The sequence below is a fragment of the Lampris incognitus genome, chromosome 15 (assembly GCF_029633865.1).
Source record: "Lampris incognitus isolate fLamInc1 chromosome 15, fLamInc1.hap2, whole genome shotgun sequence".
Lineage (NCBI taxonomy): Eukaryota > Metazoa > Chordata > Actinopteri > Lampriformes > Lampridae > Lampris > Lampris incognitus.
Genome location: NC_079225.1, coordinates 31,010,004 through 31,029,793, shown reverse-complemented (window position 1 = coordinate 31,029,793; position 19,790 = coordinate 31,010,004). Strand labels below are relative to the sequence as shown.

The window sequence follows — 19,790 nt, the reverse complement described above, 5'->3', positions numbered from 1 at the left end:
AACTTTTTCACATGTGACCTGACATAGGTTTCTCCACTTTCATTTAACACTTTCGTCATTCGCTATGCTTACACTGTCAGCAACCTGTGCATGGGGGTTGAGGGAGGTTTATCAGCGCTAACCCGTGTCACTGCTTTTTTTTCTAGCGGCTGGGTGGGTGTTTCCATTTAAACAATCTGGAAAAGAATGCAGATGGCGTCGCCCTTTAAGAAGGAAATTATTATAAAAGAGATGGCAATTTCTGAAAGTTGTTCAGTCGGTTTTAATTTTCTTTGAGTGACGAAAAGTGCAGGGGGCCAAATGAATATAACAGGAGCAGAAGTCAACTGCCTGAGATGAGGAATACAGAGACGTGGATATTTTATCTACCTGTCAAGATCTTTCTATAAAGTTATCAATTATTCCAGCACTGTGTGAGGTCTAGATGCATCAGTGTTGGAAAAAGCTATTGTGTTGTGTGTATAGTTGTACAACAGCATGAACTGGGCTATGATAAGTTTGACCAAAAGCTCAATACCGCTTGATGTCTGAATAGAAATGCCTTGTTTGGGGTTGTGTGTGCACAGTTCCATTCATTTATTAACTGTCTGTTGCTTGCAAACACTCAGACATTTGGAACTTGTCAAGGACACGCTCACAGTGCTCCAAGAGTCCTTGAGGACAGTTTTGAAGGACTTGCCAAGGTGCTCCCTGCATTAGTATTTCTGCTGAACGGTATGTGGTATCCAACCACAATCCTCTTGCCCATCTTTGTTGGCCTATTATCTTTTAGAGTGCCCTCTTTGTCTGTTGCTGTTTAGACAGATGTGCCTATACCCAGTTTCCCCCTTGCCAACAGTATATTCAATAGGTATTTTCCCACATGGACACAAGTGCACACAATGCACGAGCATTGTCGGTAACTGATCCTCTGTGGTGTCTGCAGACTTCCAGACGCCAGCCCAGCCGACTACAGCACCAGGCGCCTTGACAGCCAGAAAGAACCCTGCCACAGGAGAGGAGCAGGCAGGGAGCAGTACTCAGGGCGAGGCCACCGACAAACAGTGCAACACTAGTGAGTATACACACACACACACACAGAGCGACTGACCAGATAACATAGTATCTCACCCTTTTTGTGCATCTCTGAAACTAGCAATGCAAAAACCACCAATTCATGTTTTGGTCTTTGGAAAACCCCCGAGAGAATATGCATTTATTAATGGGACAAATGCCCCCACCACCCCACAGTCTGACAGTTTGTGTAGAAGCTAGAAATGAGTTTGCCTTAGAATGAAAAATAAATGTGAGTCATTCCCATTGAGTCAGTTGCCCAATGGCATGAGTTGAGTATTTAGAGCAGAGCACCTTTAGCTGATCACAGTTTGGCCACCCTGCTGAGTTACATCCACAATATGCACACACATTAATACACACGTACTAGTGCATTTTTTTCCCTTCTCCATCTTGCTGTGTTTGTCTCTCGGCAGTGAGCTGCTGCAATGTATTACAGCCGAATTCCAGATGTGTGATGCCTGCACACTCTGGCTGAATATACATGTGAGCAGAAACACACATAGGCACACACACTTGTGTCTCAGCAGCAGAGAAGCAGCGCAGTGGGCAGCCTCATTAGAGAGACTCATCTCTCCTCCCTACTTGGAGCATGACCATGCCACGGAGCAATTACATGCCCACCCACAGCAAGTGGCAGGTGCCTTGGGGTGAAGGGATACCTGGGTGTGGGCAGGGGGCAGACAAATGAGGTTGTTACCTGAACAAGACAGATATATGCAGGTTGTGTGTGTAACTGGATCGGTTCCCTGAAGCTTCCACCTGGATGAAATTCGGAGGGGGAGGCTAGGCCAGGCATTAGCTAGAAGGGCAAGAGGAGCCCTCGACAGTCATGTCATATGTCACAATGAGCACAGAGCTTGTGATTTAGGGCATGTGTTCCTGTGGATCTTACCCTTTGAGAAAATATGGACCCATGGCAACTATTAATCAGGGATGGGAATCGGTAGGGACCTCCTAATATTAGGGTTGGGTGATATGGCGGTGTAAATCGTGCGATGATAGAAATGTGTCCACTGGTGGAGATTTGGCAATACTGTTTCAACCGCAAGAGCTGGTTCATGTGATTTTGGCAGCAGCGCACACTCCATACGAGTTGGTGTTGGTAATGCACCATAACGTTGTTTGACAACCGCCATAAAACTCAAGAAGAAGACATGAAAGTGACAAAGAAACATGGAGGAGGAGAGTGAAATTGTAAATACAGAGCAGGAGGAGGAGGCATCCCAGTCAACCCAAGATGAGGGAGAAGAACTTGTTACAAAAAAGGGGTGCGACTTCGGTCGTGTGGACATGGTTTGGATTTAGAAAATCCTACGCTGAACAAAAAACTAGTGTTTTGTCTGAAAATGAGTCTTGTTTTTAACTCAGGTGTTGTCTCATATGAGGCAGTTGTTTTTATTTGTATGGAAATTCTAAATAAAACAAGAAGGAAATCAAATGTAATGAAGTACGGTATAGTTTTTTTAAACTATTTACAGAACATGATATATCAGGAATCAAGAACACTTTGTCATTTCACCTCATATACTTGCGCACATGAAATTAAACGAAATGCCATTTCCCCCAGCCCACAGCAGTGCAGCATACAGACAAAAATACATTCAAGAACTGCAAGAACACACATATTCAAACTAACACATACAGTGCATCCAGAAAGTATTCACACCCCTTCACTTTCCCCACATTTTGTTATGTTACAGCCTTATTCCAAAATGGATTAAATTCCTTTTTTTTTTCATCAATCTACACACAATACCCCATAAAGACAAAGTGAAAAAGGTTTTGTAGAAATTTTTGCAAATTTATTAAAAATAAAAAACTGAAATATTGCATGGACATAAGTATTCACACCCTTTGCTATGACACTCAGAATTGAGCTCAGGTTCATCCTGTTTCCACTGATCATCCTTGAGATGTTTCTACATCTTGACTGGAGTCCACCTCTAGTAAATTTAATTGATTGGACATGATCTGGAAAGGCACACACCTCTCTATATAAGGTCCCACTGTTGACAGTGCATGTCAGAGCAGAAACCAAGCCATGAAGTCAAAGGAATTGTCTGTGGACCCCCGAGACAGGATTGTATCGAGGCACAGATCTGGAGAAGGGTACAAAAAAATTTCTACAGCTTTGAAGGTCCCGAAGAGCACAGTGGTCTCCATCATTCATAAATGGAAGAAGTTTGGATCCAGCAGGACTCTTCCTAGAGCTGGCCGCCCAGCCAAACTGAGCAATCGGGGGAGAAGGGCCCTGGTCAGGGAGGTGACCAAGAACCCGATGGTCACTCTGAAAGAGCTCCAGCGTTCCTCTGTGGAGATGTGAGAACCTTCCAGAATGACAACCATCTCTGCAGCACTCCACCAATCAGGCCTTTATGGTAGAGTGGCCAGACGGAAGCCTCTGCTCAGTAAAAGGCACATACATGACAGCCCGCTTGGAGTTTGCCAGAAAGCACCTAAAGGACTCTCAGACCATGAGAAACAAGATTCTCCGGTCTGATGAAACCAAGATTGAACTCTTTGGCCCGAATGCCAAACGTCACGTCTGGAGGAAACCAGGCACCTCTCATCACCTTGCTAATACCATCCCTACAGTGAAGCATGGTGGTGGCAGCATCATGCTGTGGGGATGTTTTTCAGTGACAGGAATTGGGAGACTAGTCAGGATCGAGGGAAAGATGAATGGAGCAAAGTACAGAGAGATCCTTGATGAAAACCTGCTCCAGAGCGCTCAGGACCTCAGACTGGGGCAAAGGTTTACCTTTCAACACGACAGCGACCCTAAGCACACAGCCAAGACAACGAAGGAGTGGCTTCGGGACAAGTCTGTGAATGTCCTTGAGTGGCCCAGCCAAAACCCAGACTTGAACCCCATTGAACACCTCTGGAAAGACCTGAAAATAGCTGTGCAGCGATGCTCCCCATCTAACCTTAGAGAGCTCGAGAGGATCTGCTGAGAAGAATGGGAGAAATACCCCAAATATAGGTGTGCCAAGCTTGTAGCTTTGTACTCAAGAAGACTTGAGGCTGTGATCGCTGCCAAGGGTGCCTCAACCAAGTACTGAGTAAAGGGTGTGAATACTTATGTACATGCAATATTTTAGTTTTTTATTTTTAATAAATTTGCAAAAATTTCTACAAAACCTTTTTCGCTTTGTCATTATGGGGTATTGTGTGTAGATTGATGAGAAAAAAAGGGAATTTAATCCATTTTGGAATAAGGCTGTAACATAACAAAATGTGGGGAAAGTGAAGGGGTGTGAATACTTTCCGGATGCACTGTATATCCAAACTAAAAAAAAATTAAAAAAAAAAAATCACTGTCCAAGGGAACAAACATCAGCCAGGATGACTTTCGGAACCGCCGGTCTGCATGGGCTAGCAGTTGGCCTAGCCTGCCCCGATTACGCGTCCTGTCAGACCGCTCCCTATGTTTCCTCCTTGGGCGCAGCTCCAGGCAGAGACCGTCGTCCCTGTGGCATCCGGATGAAGCAGACCAAGCCCTCCCAGCCGATCCAGTGCCAGCTGTCCCAGCCAGACACCCCCGACACACCTCCCTGTATGCCACACGATGACATCAAAAACACCACAGTCAACGCCAGGTGAGGCCGCCGACAGACCGCCCTCAGTGCCATCGGAACTGCTGGTCTGCATGGGCCAGCAGCTAGCCCAGCCTGCCCCATTTCTGCGCCATGTCAGACCGCCCCCGGTGCCACCTCCTTGGGTGCAGCTCCTGGCAAGGCTGCGGTCCCTGGGCCCACAGCGCAGCAGACCAAGCTGTCACAGCCGATCCAGCACCAGCACTCCCAGCGAACAAATGAAGACAAAAACCTAGACGAAGACAAAGACACTGCATCGACGGCACTGGGTGAGGCCGCCACAAACGTGAATTCACGCCGCCATCCTCCCATAACGGTACGGGGTGAGGCTGCTGTGAACACGAATTCGCGCCGCCATCCTGATGTATATATAATATACCGTGATAGAAGATTTTGGCCATATTGCCCACCCCTACCTGATATGATATTACTTTGAATCTAAAGGTGCCAAATCAATAACTTATGATTCTTTATGTATTTATGATTCTGTAATATTGTGATTTGATATTACTTTTTTTTTTTTGCTATTTCTGGATGCTTTTGTAACACTGAACTATGAAAAGCAGTTGATCATTATTTTCAGTGATATTCTTTCCGCCCCCCCCCTTTTTTTATTTTCTCTCCAATTGTACTTGGCCAATTACCCCACTCTTCTGAGCTGTGCTGGTGGCTGCCCCACTCCCTCTGCCGATCCGGGGAGGGCTGCAGACTACCACATGCCTGCTCCCATACATGTGGAGTCGCCAGCCGTGTCTTTTCACCTGACAGTGAGGAGTTTCACCAGGGGGATGTAGCGCATGGGAGGATCACGCTATTCCCCCCAGTTCCCCCTCCCCCCCGAACAGGCGCCCCGACCGACCAGGAGGCGCTCGTGCAGCGACCAGGACACATACCCACATCCGGCTTCCCACCCGCAGACACGGCCAATTGTGTCTGAAGGGACGCCCGACCAAGCTGAAGGTAACACGGAGATTCGAACTGGTGATCCCCGTGTTGGTAGGCAACGGAATAGATCGCCACGCTACCTGGACGCCCTTTTCAGTTATATTCTATATCACAAGTAAGATGTTGAATAAGAGAAGTATTGTTTTCAAAGTTTTTAATTTAGGTCATATTTTACTGAATAATCAGAACATACTCGACATATAGGGTGCCGCCAGATCAGATGTGTCATGTAAGTTAACAGTGTGTATTGTGCCGTTTGAGGTATCAGAATATGAATTTATAGTATAACAACAACAGGCTCATGGATTTCATTAAAGAAAAAAAATTATCTGCGATGCATGCATACAGGATAAACACATTTGCAGTGTCTGTTGGTCAGGCAAAGCAACAAGTTCCCTTCTTTTACTCTCCTCCATGTTCCTGTTTTTCTCTGGCTGGTGTTGAGTCATCTGTGTCCGCATGTTGGTTATATTACCATAATAAATCCCACTGGGCCCTAGATACGTTTTCAACTTCGTGGTCATAATGTTCCTTTAGCTTCTAGCTGGCTAAATGTTGCCCACTTTTGAATATATGTGGAATTGTTTCATATATAGACTATAAAAAAGATAGACTAACCCCTATGACATCGTCCATTGGTTTCTGTAGGGGCATTTTGAAGCCTTGAGTTTAGCTCCATGCTTTCCATTGTCTTCTCAGTTGTTGAAGCCAGAAAATCCAAATTTGGGCAACATGGTGGAGCTTGGGTGGGAACTCTACGGTCTTTACGTATACCTGTAATCGAGGCAGAAACTCCCTCAAAATGCTACTTTTTAAAATTCTTAACATCTTCTTAACAGAATAATGTTTTTCGAAATCATCACCCTCACACTGTGTGCCAGACTCGAAATTAGCGAAACAATTTATTGACTTTGTTTCAAGGTAGAAGTTGGGAATTCCCTAATTGACTCACATTGGACTTTCAGACCTGATGGTTGCTGTTTGGTTTCATATCTTAGTTATCATCCTTCACCTTTGTTTTCACTTTATTTCACTAGTAGTTTGAGCACATGCTCATAGAAACTTAGTAAGTGTTGAATGTGTTTCAACCCGTTATTTTCGGCATTTTACACCATTTGGACTTGATAAAATAGCCAAACTACTTCATGACTCTATATGGCAACTAAAAATATTGATTCTGGAGTCATTGTTGCGATATAAAGATCATCAAATAAAAAAATCAGATTCGTAACTGAATCTTTTTTTCTTTCTCCCATTCCTACTAACTATTGAATTCCTGTGTTCAAACTGTTTCTAATTTCTGGTGAATTCTGTATTCCATACATATAGCGACAGGCATGGGCGCAAGTCCATGAATACAGGGATGGCATCCAGCGCTTTACCTGTGCCCCCGTCCATAGGGTTAGTGGTTGTGTCAGGAAGGGCATCCGACGTAAAATTTTGCCAAATCAATATGCAGATTGACAAGACCATACCAGATCGAACAACGGTCATTGGCACTGTGCCCTCACAGGGTCCTGGCGGAAACTGTAAAATCTGCTGTGGCGACCCCTGAAAAACAGGGAAAAAGCTGAAAGAAGGAATCTGTATTCCATACATCTTACTGGGAAGGTGACACGCTATTCCCTTGAGGGGCTGAAGATTTTATGTTACAATGCTGTGCTGATTTAATTTGATGTTCAAGACAAGACCATTTTACATATTGCATCTGCCTCAACCTTTAAATGTTATGCTGGAAAAAAAAACCCTACAATTTGGGCCTGTGTGAAATCTCTAATCCTTGCTTTTGAAGTGTAGTACACATATCCAACACAGGGTGGAGCTTGTTTCTCATGAGAGCTTCCCTAATAGGCATCCCACTGTGTGGGTAAACCATTCCTTCTCCCAGGGAGAAGCCACCCCCTTGAGAGATGAGTACCTCTGTCGGCCACCATAAATACTGTAAGATACCGGGTATGTCTGATTCTCTGGCTCACTGCTATTTATCTTGCTGTGCTAGGCCAAGAAAAAGCAGCTATGTGGTTGGAAGGGGATATTATGGGTTTAGTGCCGTTTTCTCGCCATCTTAATACAATCCAGAGTGGACTGTTGGGGCTTGGACTGATAGACAGGCACAGTAGGCTTTATCCTGTCTTTTTTTTGGCTTGGAGGTCTGAGTCTTAACTGCCAGCCCAGGCTCATTTGACCTATGTTTGACCATTTTTTTTTTCTATGACACCAATAACTGGGGTTGTACTGGTCATTGGCACATTCCAGTTAAATTCACAAGTCTGCTCAAACTGAGGCCTTACTTGGCTGAAATGTACTGTGGCCAGTTGGTGCCAAATTCTTTCCATACACTGAATCAAAATATCTCTTCCGTCATAGCTTTCGCATAAACCAGATGTAGAAAGCCTTTTTTTTCTCTCTCATGTGCATACGGGTATACGAGTGACAGGGGATAGTAGGCTTGTATATTCTGCCATTAGCTTTAGTCTTTATCTGTTGAGCCAAGTGTCACAGATGCGGACCACTAACTCAGCAACTCTGGGGAGAACCGTTATCAGCCTGCTCCAGAGGCCTAATTAATTACCCTAACTGTGGTAATTAATTGGTGACATCGGCAACCAATTCTCACCTGGAGCTCTACAGCAAGATGGTTACCTTAGTCCAATTAGGCTAACTGATCACAAAGTAAATGTTTCGAGATATGAAACGACCTCACATAGAACAGAAGAGCGACTGATAGGGTGCTTATTGACAAATTTTGTGCAAGTTAGTGGAGAGCTGAAGTTTTAAATCAGTTACCTTCTCTGTACCAAGGTCATTTTGGCGGTGTTGGTGTAGTTGTTTGGAAACCTAGAGGGCAAATGGACCCCACAGTCATTCCCCCTGGCAAGACGTTGCTGGTTGGCCATCTGTAAGCATTCAGGGGCGTGCTGTTTTTTAGGGTTTGACAGCTCCACATCCATCCCTCTCCCCATCTTTAAGTCACTTTCCATCTTTTCCCTCTTTCCATTTCCTTCCATCTCCTGCTCCTCTTGCCTAGAGCTGCGGCCAGCCTGTGACATACTAATATAATGGAGGGTAGGTCCAGGGGTGAGATGCACTATTTGAGGCTGCAGGGGAAGAAATGCGAGAGGCTCTCTGAAGTAGGCTAAGGGCAATCATGACGTAGTTGTTAAAAGCAGGAGCCGTGGCTAAACCTGGTTCTTGAATGCAAGATGGGGTGACCAGCTACTGCACCAGCCAGGTCAGCCTGAGTGGGCAGACCTAGATACTCGCATGGTCTACATGAAAATCGGAAGGAGGATGCATTTCCCATTGGCCTGGAGGAATAGCGCCATCACTGTTGGATTTATGTCTCTTTCTGTCTTTCTTTATGTATCTTTATCTTTTTTCCCTCCCTCCTTTTCTCCTTCCCTCCATGCACACTTGTCCTATTTTTCTCCTCTGCCTTATTTCTCTACCCACCCCACCCCTGCTACATTTCTCATTCACTCACACCCTGTCACTCCATCTCAGGGGTAGTGCTAAACCCAGGGCCCATTACCTGGGCCATGGCCCAGGGTTCATTCTTAGTGCATCACCACCAAGATCCAGTTCAAACAGAGTGCCTTCCCTTGATTCATAATTTACTCCCCTTAGTCTTTCTAATGCTCTCCTGCCAGTTTTCAACCAGCTCTATCCAATGGTTTTTTGCAAATCCGGACAGAATGCATGTGCAAGTAAACCCTTTTTGATAATGGTATTTTTGCTTAACATTTTGGTTGGAGATACTTTGAATTTTTGCCTGTCTTTTCAGTATTGGCCAATAGAGCAATGCCAGAAATTCCGACAGAAAATAATTGATATAAATATTTCAATTGGTTCTTTCTGCATCCTGCTTAGCTTAGATCATACGATGCACCGAGCATCTCTCTAGAGCTGTGTGAGTGACTGCTCGAATGGCCTATTGTAAACATATATGTCAACAGAATGGAGCTATTCCAGGGTAAAGACAAAAAAGGCAGTAGTTTGTAAAAGTTGTTCCCCTGTTATATCAGGGGGGCACATCATCAAAGAACTTCTCTGCTCCAAATTTAATTTACCACCTGAAAACATGGCCCTCCAGTCTTTATATTGTTTTTATTAACCCCTTAATGACTAACGACTATATTTAGGATGTTAAGGAAAAGCCCCACAGAGTTTTTTTTCTGTTAGAGGTGGAAACTGTCACGACATGTGGCCACATGTGACAAAATCAAAATTTTTGATTTCACATATGTATCATGCCTCAATTGGTAGACAAATTTGATTTTCTTTTAAAAACGCAAAAAAAGTTCAACATTCATTTAACATGCTAAATATCAGATTTACACTTGATCAAAACACATATTATTGAAATTGAAGTTGTTTTGAATCCAATGGTACCAAGCATTTGCTATAACTCCTTGTAGTTTTTCAGATATAGCTATTTCTGAATCATACTGTATTTAGTCACGTGGGGTTACTCATTTTATAATTTTTCACAAAATACTAGTGGAAGTACAGGTTCCTATGATCACATGTTCAAAAGAATTATTGCACTTAATGACCAGATAGAGTCAAGTAAGAATTAATTATAAAAAAGATTTTCCAATGCTCGTTTAGGGAGAAATGATGAGAAATGTAGCTCCATGACCACAGGTTTCCATGCATTTCTACGGGGTTTATGGGTGCGCGTGCACACACACACACACATCACCCTATACTTGTGCGGACCCCTAATTGACTACATTTATTCCCTAACCTGTAACCATCATAACTACATGCCTGTCCTTAGCCTAATCCTAATTCTAACCCTAAAACTAAGTCCTAAGCCTAAAATAGACCCCTTTCCTAATTGGGACCTGAGAGGGAGACAAAATGTCAGAGATATTGAGTTGGGGTGAGCAATTAAGATTTAAAACAGACATTTTATTCATATTGAAAATCCCACAGGAATATTATACAAAATATCTCAAATGTCTGCACAATGTCAATACTGGACCAAGAAGAATCGGAACCAGAATCAACTTAATTGGCCATGTGTGCATATGTACATGAGGAATTTGACTCTGGCTCACAGCAGCTTCTTGCACTTGCATACAACACTCGCCAAAAAAAAACAAAAAACAAACGAAATAAACGGAACAACAAACAGGATATTGGAGGTAAGCATGTATGACAGCAAGTATGTCACTACTATACAGAGTTTTGTGATAGTTCCAGCATCCCGCGACCCCGATAGGGATAAGTGGCTTGGATAATGGATGGATGAATAATCGACAACCTATACCCATATATTACACCATATTGCGTATATACTATATTGCCCATACACTATACCTTATACCAATACTACAACTCCACAACCCATCATGCCCATATACAAAGCCATATACTCACCCTGTATTACACTATCTACCACTACTACCACTACTACTACTACTACTACTACTACAACATCCTTTTTGCAAAATCCACCACCATCTGTCCTTCCACATTCCTCTCCTTGATACCATACCTGCCCGTCACCTCTGTTCCCTTCACCAACATGCCCATTGAAGTGCACTCCAATCACCACTCTCTCCTACTTGAGTACACTTTCCACCATTCCATCTAACTCACTCCAGAATTCTTCTTTCTCTTCCATCTCACACCCAACTTGCAGGGTGTATGTGCTGATAACATTCATCACACATTTGTTTTCCAGCTTCCTACTCATCACTGTGCAACATGCTTCACCTCCAACACACTCTTGACATACTCTTCCTTCAGGATTACCCCTACCCAGTTTCTCCTCCTATCCGCACCATGGTGGAAGAGTTTGAACCCATCGCTGATGCTCCTAGCCTTACTCCCTTTCCACCTGGTCTCTTGCACACACAGTATATTTACCTTCCTTTTCTCCATCATATTAGCCAGCTCTCTCCCGTTACCAGTCCATAGTACCAACATTCAAAGTTCCGATTCACCTCCACACTCCTACCCTTCCTCCTCTCCCACTGCCTCTGGACATGCCTTCCCCCTCTCCTTCTCCCAACAGTAGCATAGTTTCCACCGGCACCCTGTTGGTCAAAAGTACAGGTGGCAGTCGTTGGTAACCCAGGCCTCGGCCGATCCGGTATGGAAACCTGGTTTATGATCCGCGTATTTGATTTGGCAAAGGTTTTACGCCGGATGCCCTTCCTGAGACACAACTCTCCCCATTTATGCGGGCTTGGGACTGGCACTAAGAATGCACTGGCTTGTGCATCCTCAGTGCCTGGATTACATTATATTACACTATAGTATCTTATGTACCAAAAGTATACACTATATATCCACCTACCATCCTCCACACAACTACTTACCATATTATATATACCTATATTACAACCACAACAATAACAGCAATTTGTAACCAGTATACAGCAGTTGTATGGGTATTTACAATTGTAGTTGTATTGCACATCTGGTTTAAAAAGAGGTAGTGTACATCATAGATATGTAGGTGAGACATATTGACCAGAGGGGGCTATTTACAAAGTGTCATATTTACATAAGTCTCTATTCTTGCATCATGCTGTTAAGTGTTCATGAGAGAGATGGCCTGTTGGAAAAAACTGTTCCTATGTCTGGTCGTTTTGGTATACATTGCTCTGTAACACTTGCCAGAGGGTAGGAGTTCAAACAGACTGTGTCCTATGTGTTGGGGGTCTGTGCTGATTCTGCCCACCCGTTTCCAGGCTCTAGAGGTGTACAAGTATCATAGGTGCAGGGGAGCACCTATGATTTTTTTCTGCTGTCCTTACTGTTCGCTGCAGTCTGTTCCTATCCTGTCTTGTTGCTGCTCTGAACGAGACTGGTCTTCTGTCTCTGGGAAAGCTGGCTCACATTCTTTGCACGTATCTTGAGTGTAACCCGATTATTGGGGGGAGAGTAGGGGGGTTGTTAGAGGTGTGATGGGGCTATTGTCATTGGGCTGGAGTAGGTGAGGGATGTGGATTTGTTCTTCTCAAACCTGCAGTAGAAGACGTTCAGGTCGTCAGTCACATCTTTGTTTGCCTCAGCATTGGGGGATGGTCCTCTGTAGTTTGTGATGTGTTGCAGGCCCCTCCACACTGATGCAGGGTCATTGGCTGAAAAGCTGTTTTTCAGCTTTTCAGTGTAGCTTCTTTTAGCAACTCTGATCTTGGTCAACGAATTTCTGGCCTGCTTGAACAGGGCTCTATCCTCACTACTGTAGGCATCCTGCTTGGCCTGCCGAAGTTGTCTTAGTTAGGCTGTGAACCGTGGCTTGTTACTGTCGTATGTGCAGAAGGTCATTATGGAGCTGCCAGGGGAGAGGAAAAGAGCAAGGCCAAAGAGGAGGTTTATGGATTTGGTGAGGGAAGATATGCAGGTGGCTGGTGTGACAGAGGAAGATGCAGAAGACAGGAAGAAATGGAACAGATGATCCGCTGTGGCGACCCCTAACGGGAGCAGACGAAAGTAGTAGTAGTAGTAGTACAGAAGGTTGTTGTAGGCACACACGTCTTCACAGAAACTGATGTAAGATGTCACAGTTTCAACTTCCAGGTTGCCAGTTTCAGCTTCAAATACACTCCAATCGATGCAGTCAAAACAGTCTTGCAGTTCTGCCTTGCTTCGCTGGTCCAATTTTTTTTTACTGTTTTAACCACAGGCTTTGCAGATTTTAATGTCTGCCTGTAGGTTGGAATAAGATAAACAGAGCAGTGATCAGCATGCCCCAAAGCTGCCTGGCTGACAGAGCAATATGCATCTTTAAGAAATGTGTAGCAGTGGTCCAGTGTGTTATTTTCCCTGGTGGGACAGTTAAAATGTCTGTATTTTGGTAGTCTGTGGTTTAATTTTGTACTGTTCAAGTCCCCAAAGATTATGAGAAGTGAGCTTGCATGTTTTTGTTCCAAGCCGGTAATCTGGTCAGCCAGGGTTTACAGTGCCCATTGACGCTGGCTTGGGTGGGATGTAAACACCGGTCAGGATGAAGGATGAAACTCTTGCGATGGATAAAATGGCTTGCAGTTTATGAACCATGACTCCCAAGTTCAGGTTGCAGTATTTACCTACCACTGTCACATCTGTACACCAACCTTTGTTATGTCAAAGCAAATTCCTCCGCCCTTCGCTTTCCCTAATAGCGCCATTACACGATCCGCTTGGTGTAGGCAGAAGCCCAGTAGATGTAATCCACTGTCCGGGGTGGATTGACTTAGCCAGGTTTCAGTGAAACAAAGGGCAGCAGAATGTGCAAAGTCCTTGTTCGTCTTGTTGAGGAGAGACAGCTCCTCCGTTTGGTTGGACATGAAGTGGCAATTCGCCAGGTGAATCACTGGGAGTGTAGATCAAAATCCCTGCAGTTGGAGCCTCACTGGCATGCTTCCCCTGTCTGTGTCGCCACCATGTCTCAGAGAGTGCCGCTGTTCCTCCACATAGGATCGCCAAACAACTTTCTGGGTTGGTGAAAACTATCTGGAGTTGACTGCCTAATGTTAAGCAGTTCTTCTCTAGTAAAAGTAATCAGGTTTGAGTAACCGGACACACAGAGCAAACAAAAACAAAGAAAGTGCTAGAGAGGGCTGTACAGAGGCTGCCATCCATGGCGCCATCTTGAATGGACGTCAAAAGCAACAGATTATAATTTTTCTTTTTGAATCTATATTGTAAGAGTCTAAACTACATATGTATCAAAAATTATAAAGATCTGAAATTCCTAACCTATCGTTCTAGAGGTGTTTTGTGGAAAATAAAAAAAACTGGTAACCCCTTGTGACTAACGACTTAAAAAGAAAAACTTGCGCTGTAGCCTCATACTATGACTGTTTTGAAAAATTTCAATGGATTTGTGCTTTGCTCAGCTAGTACTGTAAGTGCTCTAAACAAAACTATAAAATTCTACTTTGGACATTAATGGTTTAAAAGCATAGGTCCAAGCTCCAAAGTAAAGGGCATTTGATACATACAATGAATGGTATGTATTATTTATTTATTTATTTATTTATTTTAAGGTTATTTTTTGTCATTTTCCACCTTTATTAGATAGTGATAGTCAAAAGAGACAGGAAAGGCAGTGGACAGAGTGGGGATGACATGCAGCAAAGGGCCCGAGCCAGATTCAAACCCAGGCCGCTGCGGTAAGGACTCAGCCTTATGTAGTACGTGCTCTACCTGATGAGCCACTGGGGCACTCCAGTGGTGCGTATAATTTGAATCGGTGGATATATGCTGAATATTTTTGGTTACTATTGTTAGCGCAGTGGTTAGCGCGGTCGCCTCACAGCAAGAAGGTCCTGGGTTCGAGCCCCGTGGTAGTCCAGCCTTGGTGGGTCATCCCGGGTCGTCCGCTGTGTGGAGTTTGCATGTTCTCCCTGTGTCTGCGTGGGTTTCCTCTGGGAGCTCTGGTTTCCTCCCACAGTCCAAAGACATGTAGGTCAGGTGAATCGGCCGTACTAAATTTGTCCCTAGGAATGAATGGGTGTGTGTGTGTGTGTGTGTGTGTGTGTGTGTGTGTGTGTGTGTGTGTGTGTGTGTGTGTGTGTGTGTGTGTGTGTGTGTCACCCCTGGGTTGCCTGGCGGCCTGCCCAGGGTGTCTCCCTGCCTGCCGCCCAGTGACTGCTGGAATAGGTTCCAGCATCCCTGCGACCCTGAGAGCAGGATAAGTGGTTAAGATAATGGATGGATATATGCTGAATATTTTTGGTTACTATTGTTAGCGCCCAAAAATGTTATTTAATTGTTATTTTGTTCAATGTCTTTTTCAGTATTCTGCAACTTTCCAGGAAATTACTTCTTCACTCAGGTGGTTCTGACATATTTGACTAGTATGGTTTTTATTGTGCTTTGACAACAAGATTGTCCTTATTCAGCTGTTGAACTGTGTGCATATGGGAGAAGAGTGACGACAGGGAACTGCATAATGTGTCCTCCACGTCAGTCAATGGCATGCTCAAGGCTACAGACTAGCAGGCTGCATTCATATAGATGGGACACTGCTGTGCCTTGCGTCTCCCCTGCCTTGCATCTCACATCACAGCAAATGGGTGGCTTTTCTCAACGTTTCCAAAGTCAGTGACCCGTAATGTTTCAAAGGGACTGTGCCGTTTTCAATAGCAATATCAAAACCTCCTGGTTTTGCAACCTCTGAATGAAGTGATTCTTGAATATAGGGATGACCTGAATCTTGGGCTAGGACAAAAGGAGAAATGGATGCACAGTCTGACTTGTTATGCTGGCTGCAGTAGGTATTGAAGAGGTGTAGTGGGAATATAACCTCCACTGAGTTTGTCCTAGACTCATGCTTCCCTGTGCGACTCTTTGCTCTATAAAAGCCAATTCCATTCACTTAATTTCCTCTCTTGGCCTACTTTCCACCCTTTCTAACTAAATAAAGCCCCATCTCACTCCCCAACATGAGAAACATGAAAAAAGATAAATTTGACCTAGCAGCCAGTGTATTTTACATGCTAGTGCATGTAAAATCCATATGTTGCCTTAACTATGCGTTTTACCTACTGGGTCAGGCCTGATGGTCGTTTTTGGGGCAGTGGTGCACACCAGTTGTTTGTCTCAGCATCCATTTAGAAAGTGCTGTAGGCTCTTCTCATTTGATACAACACATCTGTGAATAGAGAATTTAGAAGGGAGTGAGTATTTTTTAACCCCAGTTGGTCAGTTGGATTTGGCCATGTGACCTCAGGCTCACCACCTTGCAAAACTCCAAGAAAGCAGATGGAAAGCTTGCCCTTTGATCTGGTCTTTCTTCAGGATTTCTTTCCCCTATTTCATACCATGTTTCATCTTTCCTGCCTTTCCTTAACGTCGTTTTATCTTCTCATCCGCCCCACTCACTTTCCTTCCTTTCCTCAGTAAGTGAAAGTTAAATGAGCAAATACGATGATTGACTCCTGCATCCTGTGCTTGATTGAATATCCCCCTTTTAGAGCCTTTCATTCAGAGAATGCAAAACATTGTTTTTTCAAGCTCTTTGCTCATATAAGAGTCTTATATTCAGTCTGTTGAGGAATCTTTCAATAATTTCATGCCAGATGTTTAGTACTTATTTGATGGGATCAATTTACATTTTTAATGAAAGGGAACTGACCACAACCTTTATATGAGAGATAGCTGGTGTGTTAAATTGTCCCATGTTCTTAGCTCCTAACATCTCAGCCTCTAATTAGAAAATGTCAGTCATTGGCAGCATAAAAGGAACCATCTTGCCTAGAAATCAGAAAGCAATGTAATTATTAGTTATTAGAAGTGGACACAGAGATTCATCCCAAGCTGCTTCCCTGCAACCATGCAAAAGCAATCTTGAGTTGCATACTGCGACGCCCTGTGGCGTTCGCTAATGAAATCCCTGCAAAGCCCTGAGCCAGTGAGCTTTCGGCATAAGCTGCCATTTTGTGGGCACAGATGCCTGCTGGAACATTGTGGCACCAAGCGTGAAATGAATGTAAAATCAACCATGAGCTTTTTGCTTCCGCTTATTGTTTTAGGGTGCAGATGAGCTGACATCAGTGTGAGTGGCTCTCAGAGGATTCAGTCTTTGTCTCTGCAGGTCTTAATTCCTGGTGTATCGCCAAGCCTAGTCGTATGTCCTATAGATATGTGTTTAAGTGTAGACTTTTGGTGAGGTTGGGGTGGCAATTGTTCTTGTAGGGTTTTAATCTTTTGTATATTACACTAATGTAGGCACAGAGATAGTTTTAAATGGCTCACGTGTCTCACTGACAGAAATTGGCTTATGAGCTGCACAAGAGTGATTGAGCGTCACTTCTCATTGCCTTCTTATATCCCGAATGAAGGCAAGCTGTGCTGCCTGAGGATGTCAAAGAGATGAAAGGAAGAAGAAAAAGAATGAATGAGGCCTTTGACTACTTAGACAGACAGAGTAGTGCTGAGTGTGCCCAATTATGATCTATAGTTACTGGCTTTTCATGGGATCGGCCCAGGTACTTACAATGATGCCATAATGGGCAAGGATAGACATAGAAAATACCACCAGTGTGCAGTTGTCCAGCTCAACCAGCGCTACTGAGTTATAGGCAATTAATCCTTTTTTCCTTTTGCTGATGTCAGTCTCGCAAAGCTTAGCAGATTTTTCAATTATGTTGACACTTGCATCTGACTGAGACAAGTTTAATGCAGTGTCTAAACTCTTGAAATTTCTGCTGATGGACTGTCTGTGTAATCAGTGAGATGGCAAGACAGGAATGACATATTTATTGTTTTGGGGGTGTGTTTTCAGTATAGGGATCTTGGCTATCTCACAAATTACATTTGGAAGCTGCCATGGGTAGTGGACAGGTCTTAGATTTTCAATAAGTCTTGACTGGCCAACCATTCTAATTAAAATGGATCTGACACAGAGCTGTCTATGATAAACAAGCTGTCTCTTTTTTCTCTGATTTTCCTAGACACTAAAAAGCAGTCCAACTTCTTAGCAGTTGGGTAATACTGCAGAGAATAACAAGTAAGTCCTCCGGGGCTTCCGCTTTAATTATTTTTACCATAGTGAAACCGATTAGTCAATTTCAGTAAACGTCAGGAGCAAGTAAATACCAAACAACCTAATGGGGAGTATTCTCTCTGTCTGCCTGGTTCTGATAAGTTCTAATTGATTGGAACAATTGCACGAACACAATGCACTGTTGCTAGATTACTTGGAATGACTTATGGATTTGTTTGTGAGTTTCAAATTGCATTTTGTATTCTAGTTAACATTGCCTGATGGAACCAAAACTGCTGTTTGTGTCCTGTTAACACCTGCCTTTTTCAACCTAAGCTATATACAGTGTATTACTTTGTGCAAATGGAATGTAGTGAAGGTGTAAAGTTACAGCAAAAGGTGGGCTAATTTTGATTATTACTAGCCTCCATTCTGCACGAAGGAGGTAACTGAAGAGAAAGTACATGAACCTTAACCCCTGATGGCTTACATTTGGGTTGACAGTACATGTGCTGTGCTGCTGTTATTATTGCAAAGGAACAATCGGCCTGAGGTTGTTGATGGTGGTGTCTGGGGTATCAGTGGGTTCTCCACTGTGTCTCCTTCCCCTGAATAATGGAGAAGATAATGTCCACATTGTTCCATAGTGCATAACACGTTTCCAAAACACACATGCATGTACAAACACACACGCACACACGCTTGCTCACATCTCCAGGGACTGTTTGAGTTGCACATTAAGTGACATGAATCACATTAGGCTGCCATAAGAACAGGAATGTGCACTGACTGGGTTTTTAATTATATCAAATTACTCCTGGAGTTGTACTCAGCCAGGTTAAACACCATATCTCCATTAAGCGGGGAGATGAGATACATTCTCTTCCTTTTTCCCAGCTTATAACTCATTAGGCCATGTCACATGAGTTTGAGTCAGGTGCATAATTCACAGGTACACCAGTGTGAAATTCAGACCTCCACATGGCTTACCATGTTATTCATCCAACCCATCTTTTCTGTGGCATCGCACAATTGATGGTCGTTTTGTCTATTGCGCATTCCAAGGAGAAATACTGGAAAGAGGGTGTTTTTATTGCTTTATGAGCCAGCTCTTCCCTTTGTTCTTGCAGCACCACCACACCTCTCTGTGGTCATTGTTACAGACAAGTGGCTGTGAGTTGCTGTGTCTCAAACAGATGTCCTCTTCACCTTTCATTTTTGGTGAAAGATGTGAGCCTTTTGAAGGAGACAACTGGCTTGAGAGTTTCATTAGCCATAAAATCGCAGTGAACACTTTGGAGGCAGACATCTATCTTATTTCAGCTGTTTACTTTTGATCACTGTATGTTAATCAACTCTCCACCAAGAGAATTGACTTGACTCGCCTGGCTCATGCTTGTTAAAACTCACCTTAACCTTGGGATTTTTTTTTCTAATTTTATTGGTTTTTCCTGACTTCTTGACCTTTGTGAAACAAAAGCTGCCCCAGGGACTTTTAGAAGAGCTTCTCATGGAGTCCCAGATGTCAAGCTCAGCTGATTGAGAGAATTTTCCCTGCAATAACAACACAAATGTTTAACACATTATCATCTAACAGTCATTTTGAGTGCGATTTTACCACCGAATATATACAGATCAGTGAAAACATTCAGACCACTGACAGTTAGTGAATAACATTGATTATCTCATTACAATGGCACCTGTCATGGGGTGGGATATATTAGGCAGCAAATGAACAGTCAGTTCTTGAAGTT

At 43.6% G+C, this 19,790-nt stretch overlaps 1 protein-coding gene across 1 annotated transcript in view; it reads left to right on the top strand.

Moving 5' to 3' along the window:
• The window catches only part of atad2b (ATPase family AAA domain containing 2B), a 133,107-nt gene that overhangs the window by 60,578 nt on the left and 52,739 nt on the right, over positions 1-19,790 (top strand). Inside the window, exon 24 of the mRNA XM_056295187.1 lies at positions 926-1,054. Within this exon, the coding sequence (XP_056151162.1) occupies positions 926-1,054 (129 nt within the window). The remainder of the gene's footprint in view (positions 1-925; positions 1,055-19,790) is intronic.